Source organism: Rhinopithecus bieti, unplaced genomic scaffold, assembly GCF_001698545.2.
Source record: "Rhinopithecus bieti isolate Rb0 unplaced genomic scaffold, ASM169854v2 scaffold_15133, whole genome shotgun sequence".
Lineage (NCBI taxonomy): Eukaryota > Metazoa > Chordata > Mammalia > Primates > Cercopithecidae > Rhinopithecus > Rhinopithecus bieti.
Window position 1 is genome coordinate 1,695,037 of NW_016808815.1, and position 8,474 is coordinate 1,703,510.

At 43.2% G+C, this 8,474-nt stretch overlaps 1 protein-coding gene across 1 annotated transcript in view; it reads left to right on the forward strand.

The window, feature by feature from the left end:
- Nucleotides 1–8,474, forward strand: part of ANO4 (anoctamin 4) — a 411,426-nt gene that overhangs the window by 266,156 nt on the left and 136,796 nt on the right. Inside the window, 1 exon segment of the mRNA XM_017887290.1 lies at nucleotides 6,126–6,257. Coding sequence (XP_017742779.1) covers nucleotides 6,126–6,257 — 132 coding nt within the window.

Here is an 8,474-nt window from a genome sequence, read left to right on the forward strand (position 1 = left end):
AGGGGAGGGGGAGGGGAGGGAAGAAGGGAGGAAGGAAAAGGAAAGGAAAAGGAAGAAAGAAAAGAGAGAGAAAAGAAAAGAAAGCTCATCTGTAGGTTCCCTCTAGGCATATCATCGCTGATAATGTGATCTGTTAGAAACATGATGCTATTATTATAATATTCTTTACTGGGGAAAAGGAGGTGTCTTCAGAGTAGGCCTGCTTCATTTAATTTAATCTGATTAGGTTATCATTAGTGTACATTCCCTCCTGGGTTATTAGTGGCTCAAGTGAAATGGCCTTTCTTCTACTTCCTCAGGATATGCCCACAGCATGCAGGTTGGCACTCTGTACATTGTAGGCAGTTTATAAAGGTCTCCTGACAGGTTAGCATGTTGGGAGCAAGATCCTTTGCACATATGTGGCCTTTTCCTTCATCATCACATCTCCTAAGTTAGGTAGGATTAACTCCCCTTTAGAGCTGAGGGAACTGAGGGTCAAAGAGATCAAGTACAACCTTCCCAAGACCAAACTTGGGAAGCCATTGCAGAGGTGGCAAGTCTACACCCATTTGCTTATACTGCATTGTCAGCTCTTCCCAGGTACCCGGGATCTCACTTATCATGAATCAGCAAGAGGGAAACCTGAACTTACCATCAGAACAGCTTTCTATAAAAATAACTCACCTCATAGTCCAGATGTTAACTTGACAAGTTAAGGCCAGAAATGCCCAAGTGTCTGATCCATTTCCCCTTGTTGATTTGCCTGTGTAGTCTGTAAGAGGGCTTTTGCTCAGTAAATGGCAAAAATGGAACAAAGTGACAACATACCCAACCAAAATCAATGCTAAATCATTAAGCCAATGTTTTTTCTTTTCTATTCCCTATTGGTGGAGGCTTCATTAAGTAAAGTCTATACTAAAGTCCACTCCTATACTGAAGAGACAAATGGGGTGCTTTCTGGTTGGTTGGTTTCCAGACTTTAACATATCTAAGTAAATTTCAGGGTTAACTATTTAGGGAGGTTTATTAGGTGGGGACACAGACCTCAGTCTATAAGGGAGAATCACAGATTTTGAACTTCTATTGGGAAAAGAGCAATCTATGTAAAAGTTCATCATTATTGTCACCATCATTTTCTTCATCCTAGAAACCATCACTCAATCAAGCCCTTTGGTCATCCAAGGCATTGTGTAAGCACTTGATATCCATGATCATGTTTAATCCTTACCATTGCCTTATTCTCTGGGTTCTGTTGGCTCATAGAGGTTTAATTACTTGCTCAGCAAGGTCTATAAAACTGGAATATGAATCATCCGGTTTCAGCTGACTCCAAAGTCCATCATTGTATACTGAAGGTTATCTATCATTGTATACTAGAGGTTACCTAACATTGTATACTAAAGGTTATCATTAATTCAAGTTTGAATTAATCACATAAGTGACATAATCAGGATATTATCACCCAAATCAACAACAACATGTAGTATCTAAAGAATATCTGGTTGATCGTCATTTTAGAGATGAGAGCACTAAGGTTACGTGAGGAAAAAAGGCTTGTCCCAGGTCACACTGATGTATGACTGCAGAATCAAGAGTCCAACTTGAGTCTTATGCTTTCCAGCCTAGTGGCTTTTGCACTATGTGCTTCTGTCTTGCGTGACTGAAGGGGGCCCTAAGTGAAGTCTGAGTGTGGCAAAGTTTGGAGACAGGAATGTGTTTGTGGAAGAGCAGACTAGGGGAGCACTCACTCACTATCCTGCCACAGAGAGATAGATTCTTGTTCCCAGAGCCACCTAACTGGGAGGTGAGAACAGCACATGGAATGGCAGCCTTGACTGTGGGAGCCTGGCTAGCTGTTGCCAGGTCTTGAGGAGAGGATCAGACCAAGAGTGTTTTAAGAGGTGTATTCATTTCCTATTGCCATCATAACGCATTGCCACAAATTTAACAGCATAAGACAACACAAATGTATTAGCTCACAATTCTGTAAGTCAGAGGTCAGGGAGGGGAGGCTCAACTGGTTTGTCTGTTCAGGGTTTCCCAAGGCTGCAATCAAGGTTTTTGTCACCTGGGCCCTTATCTGGAGGCTCTGGGGGAAATCTGCTTCTGGATTCATTTAGGTTGCTGGCACAATTCAGTTCATGTAATCAGAGGACTGAGATCTCCATTTCTTTATTGGCTAAAAGTCTTTCTCAGCTTCTAGAGGCTGCCTGCATTCCTTGCCTCCTAGCTCTTTTCATCTTCAAAGCCAGCAACAGTAGGTCAAGTGCTTCTCAAACTTTGAATCTCTCTGATTCTCCTTCTGCTACATCCCTCCTGCCAGAGAAAGTTCTGCTTTTAAAGGTCTCCTGTGGTTAACTTGAGCCCATCTGAATAATCCAGGATGCTCTCCCTATCTTAAGGTCAGTAACCTTCCTTACATCTCCAAAGTCCCTTTTGCCATGTAACATAACATATTCATAGGTTCTGGGGGTTAGGGTGTGTACAACTTTGTGGGGGAAACTCTGGTAACCAGAAGAAGACACAAACTGCTGACCATGTTTGAGTGTTTGGTTTAGTCATAGTGAAGTGCACACAGCATGTACAGGCATGTGTAATGGAACCTGGACAACATGCTTTGTCCACCTGCTTCTGCTTAGGCTCCCCAATGAAGGCCAGTTCACACCCTCCAATCCGCATGCCCAACCAGTGTCTCGGGGATTTTATTTATTTATGAGATGGAGTCTTACTCTATTGCCTACGCTGAAGTACAATGGTGCAATCTCGGCTAACTGCAACCTCTGCCTCTCAGGTTCAAGTGATTCTCCTGCCTCAGCCTCCTAAGTAACTGGGATTACAGGCACACACCACCATGCCTGGCTAATATTTGTATTTTTAGTAGAGATGGGGTTTCACCATGTTGGCCAGATTGGTCTCACGGCTGTAATCCCAGCACTTTGGGAGGCCAAGGCAGGCAGATCACGGGGATTTTATTTTTAAGATGTTCTTTTTAATGTCTTTCTTCCACCATAGTTTTAAAAAAAAAGGCCCAGTTCTTTTGCTTTCCATCACTTTTATGCTAGTCCTGTGTGGTCCTTAAGAAATTATTAATAATGCTTGCTATCTGTCTGGCAGCTTCTCCAAAGCATTTCATACTGACCATGTTTTACGAGCCCACTAACCACTCTGTAAGGTCAGTAAGATGATGATGATGATAATGATGACTGTTGTTACTATTACCTCTATTTTATAACCTTGGAAAAGAAGGCTCTGAGGGGTAAATAACTTGTGGAAGGTCATACAGCTGAGGCGCAAGACAGCCAAGTTTTAGGCACTGCAGTTACAGATCTCAGCCTCCTTTTACCATGCCAAGCAGCATCCTCTTGCCTCCTTCTCGCTTCCTCTTTTTCACACATTTCAATTAATTAATCATTTTGATTATCCTGTTCTACTCTCTTTTCATCATCTCCACATTTCAATTAAATTATGGTGCCACCAGCTGGCTGCTGAAGGCTGCCGTTTCACTCCTATAGAGTAGTTATGCTTGACTTTTTTTTAAATTTTTATTTGTTTTTATCCACGCTAAGCACTGTACCCAGCTGGATTCAATTCATAGTCATTGCACGCAGAGCCCAGATTCTGTGGGAATGTGAATTTTACAAAGTGTGATCTGATTAGTGCTGCAGACTGGAGATGTGTGGGAGGTAAAAGCTCTATAATAAAAAACCTTTGGGCCAATGTCCTCTTTCTTGAATGAGTTTTAAGGCAATCAAATGAAATAAACCCAAGAGCCATGGGGAAGGCCACCAACTTAGCTGAGGAAGTCTAATTTATGAGTCCATATAAGGACTAAATCATTGAGCATAGACAAGTGATAGATGCTGGTGAAACACAATTAACTTTGAATTAAAAAGCAAACAGAAATATTAAGAGGCAAGCTGGTTGCTCAATTTTTTATTTTGGAAAAAAGAGAAAAACAGTAATAATAGCCAGCATTTCCTGTACACCAGACAGTTCTAAAGACTTTATATGTGTATTAATAAGTTCATCATCACAACTCTATGAATTGGGTATCAGTATCATGCCCATTTGATAGATAAGGAAACTGAGGCTCAGCAAAGTCAAATCGCTTGCCCAAGGTTCTGCTGTTAATATTAACAGAGCCAGGATTTGAATCTAGGCGTTCCAGCCCCATAGTTCATGTTGTCAACCACTGTGTCATGCTGCTTCTCTAAAGCCCATCATCTCACTATATTTCAAGTGTACTTCTTTTGGGGCGGAGGGTTTTCTTTGGGAGGAGAGTCCTAGAGCCACTGTGAGATTCTTTTCAGTTTGACCTTTTGGGAGTTCTGAAGAAGTACAGCCACCACCAAGCAGAGTTGGGGTCATGGTGAGGCTGGAACAATGCTGAGAATAAAGGAGATAGTAAAAGAGAAGTTTACCTTTATTTTTTAGTTTGGAATTGATTGGTTACATAAATAATATCATCTTCAGCTGAGAGTTTCACTGTGATGGTTAATTTTATATGTTCAACCTGACTGGGCTGAAGGATGCCCAGATAGCTGGTAAAACATTATTTTGGGGTGCGTCTTTGATAGTGTTTCCAGAAGAGATAAGCATTCAAATCAGTAGACTTAGTAAAGAAGCTGATCCTCCCCAATGCAGGTGGGTACCATCCAACCCATTGAGTGGAACTAGAAGATGGAGGAATAGTGAATTTGCTGCTACTTGAGCTGGGACATCTCTCTTCTTCTGCCCTTAAACATCAGTGCTCCTGGTTCTCTAGCCTTCAGACTTGGACCAGGATTTGCATTGTTGGCTCATAAGATTCTGGAGGGCTAGAAGTCGCGCAATCTGCAGTTTTTAAGAAGGAGGCCTAGGAAACCTGATAGCATAAGTCCCATTTCTGATCCAAAGGCCTGAGAACTAGGAAGGCCAATGTCCAAGGGCAGGAGAAGATGGATGTTCCATCTCAAGCAGACAGCAAATTCACCCTGCCTCCACTTTTTTGTCCTATTCAGGTCCTCAATGAAATAGATGGTGACCACCTGCATTGGTGAGGGCCAACTTCTTTACTAAGTCTACAGTCTCAAACACTAATGTCTTCAGGAAACAACCTCACAGACACATCCCAAAATAATGTTTGTCAGCTATCTGGGTATCCCTTAACTTAGCCAAGTTGACACAGAAAATTAGCCACAACATTCACTGAAAAGAGTACATTGCCACGTAAATATATTGTTTTAATTAGGAAAAAAATAAATCATGACCAAATTCCATGTGTTTTCAGTTAATAAATTTGGAAGATTTTTTTTTCCAGTAGTATAGACACTTGAGGTAGTGCTATCATTTTAAAGTTTGGTGTGGTTTTTGCTCCTTCTGGTGTTTTTCTGTGAACAGTGATTGGGAACTCTTCACTTGGAAGCCAGATGTTTTCATCAGCAGAAGTCAGTGGAACTGAGGGACCAGGGAGATAGCCAGAGAGAAAACTGTGGCTGCAAACCACTTTTAGAATACTGTTGTTTTCATTGACTTGGCTTCATTAGAGTGACACATGTGTGTCACGACGCCCTAGCACCATGAGAACCATGGAGCCAGCTTAAAAAGAGATCTATGAAAGCCAAAAATCCTGCTGCCTGCTGAGAGGCTGCTGGGGAGGTGGGAGAGGCAGGAAGCAAATCATGGCATGGAGCTCTCTGTGCACAACCCCCAGGATACACTGCCAGCACCCCCTCCCCAAAGTTAACTACAGCTAGAGCTCTTCTCTGACCTCAGATGTTTTCCAAACACAAAATGAATTTTTTAGAACCTACAGAATGTAAGTTAAGGTCTCTGCTGCTTGCTTAAGGGACTGTTGGAATCCTTTTCAGAGCTTTCCAGCCTTGTTAGGACTGCTTGGTCATTTATTATTGGCATGTGGGTGGACATCTAACTCACAGCTGCTATTTCACAAACTGTAATAATATTGAGGCCACTTGGTGAAATCAGAACAACACTAGAGTTCTGGCTGTCTTCTTTCCATCTAAAACAAGGATATCATGAGTGCAGTGAGAGGGCCTGGAATGTGTGGTATGATACTTGTGGCTCTGTAGAGACTTCTCTCCTGTGTTTCAGGGTGATGCTGACATGCTGCACCCTTTGGTCTTGCCTTCTGTGTACCACAGGATCGATAAACAAATAAGCAGGTTTCGGAGATGGTTACCTAAGAAGCCAATGAGGCTGGACAAGGAGACACTGCCAGACCTGGAGGAGAATGACTGCTACACTGCCCCTTTCAGCCAGCAAAGGATCCATCAGTGAGTATTCCATGTTAAAGCCCCTGTCTTACTAAGGATGTGCAGCTGTAGTAGAGCCTCACCCTGCACGCCTTTGATTGATGGGCATGAGGAAGGAACAGCATAGTGCCCTTCTCCCCTAAAAGTCTCATTGAGTGTTCATATCCCTTTTATTTCAGTCAGGGGAAGATAACTGCTGTAACCAACAATCCCTGCATCTCAGTGGCTTAAGGTGATACAGTGCTTGCTCATGTGTGTGTTGGGTAAATGATCTTCTCCACAGAAAGGCAGTGACCCAGGCTCTGTCATTCTCATTGCTTTGCCAACCCCCTGCGCATGGAGCCCCCTGCAGGCTCATCCGCATCCAGCCAGCAGACAGGAGGAGTGGCCTACACCTTTTCCTATTGAACAGAGGGTTTTTTGTTTTCTGGTTTTTGTTTTATCTTGGTTCACTTCTCAGTTCCCCTTTCTTCAGCAATTCACAGGGTTGCCTTAGGAAAAGCCACATCACCTGGCAGCCCACTTGCTGACTCATCTGTCAGACTGTCTCAGAACAGTTATTTGTCACTTTTGACATGTGGGGAGGAAAAACAAGTTGGCTAAGTAACTGAGACTGTGAGAAACTGAAAAAACGAAAGAGAATTTACTCTGAAGCTTCTGATATGATAAGAAATGATGGCTGGATGCAGGGCAGGGCAGGCAGGAGGACAGAAAAGCCTGCTGTGTGCTGGAGACTGTAAACAATAGGAGAAACACAGCCTCCAGTGGGGGCAGAGATCAGGTCGGCCCTACCTTCCTTGCAACAAGATGAGGAATTCCAGACCCTCCTGCTCCAGCAGTGGTGACAGCCTCAGTAAAAATGACTTTTTACTGAAGGGAAGAAAGGGGTGATGGATTTAAAAAAACAAAACAAAACAAAACAAAACAAAAAAACCTTGCTGATTTTGTGAGAAAGTAAACCAGGCCGAGTATGGTGGCTCACGCCTGTAATCCCTGCACTTTGGGAGGCAGAGGCAGTCAGATCACGAGGTCAGGAGTTCGAGACCAGCCTGACCAAAATGGTGAAACCCCATCTCTACTAAAAATACAAAAATTAGCTGGGCGTAGTGGTGTGCACCTGTAATCCCAGCTACTCAGGAGGCTGAGGCAGGAGAATTGCTTGAACCTGGGAGGTGGAGGTTGCAGTGAGCCCAGATTGTGCTGTTGCACTCCAGCCTGGTTGACAGAGCGAGACTCAAAAAAAAACAAAACAACAACAATAAAAAAAAACGAAAGTAAACCAAATGGCAGTTTTCAAGAAGTTGCAGGGAGTTCCAGGTGGGGACATATTTCAGCAACAGAAAATCAGTTAAAAGTCTGTGGAGCTCTGCAGGGCAAAGGGGAAAGGAAAAATCAAAGAATAGATGTTCTGCATCAAAAATGTGTAATAATAAGAGCAGTCTAACACAGGGAAGCAACTCTGTATGCCTCTGAAATAGCCGAGCTGATCCCCACAGGTCAGATTGAAGCCAACCCAGCTGCAGTATGTGAACATTTGAAAGGGTCATTGAAGCAAACATGAAATTCACAGACTGGCCTCAAAATCTTAGTTCGATCCTCAAGAGAAACTGGGAACTGGAAGGGACATAATGTTAATTCAAAGATTAGGGTGTTTTCTTAAGAGAAAAAGACAGAAAAAAGGCTGATGTGTTCCCACACTTAATTTAAACCCCTACCATGTCTCTCTTGTTCATCTTGGAAGTTTTTTAGACAATGAGTTGTTTCCCTAATTCTTCTGGAATGGTGACTGGTTTACAGGCAGGTTTTCCCTGTGCTTCTCACCTGTTTGATAGAGTGCCTAGCACAGTGCAGAAGGGTATCACAAATTGTGGATGATGGATGGATGGGTGCACTGCTATCAACCTATTTGCTGGGTGGATGGATGCATAGATGGATACAAGGATAGGTCACTGGATGGATAAGTGGATACATGGGTATGTCACTGGATGGATGGACGGATGGATGGATGGATGGATGGATGGATGGATACATGGATAGGTCACTGGATGGATGAGTGGATACATGGATATATCACCAGATGGATGGATGGGTGGATGGATGGATGGATATATGGATGGATGGATGGATGGACAGTGTATATGGATAGGTCACTGAATGGATGGTTGGCTATATACATGGATAGGTCATCGGATGGATAGATGGATGGATGGATGGGTGGGTGGGTGGGCGGATGGATGG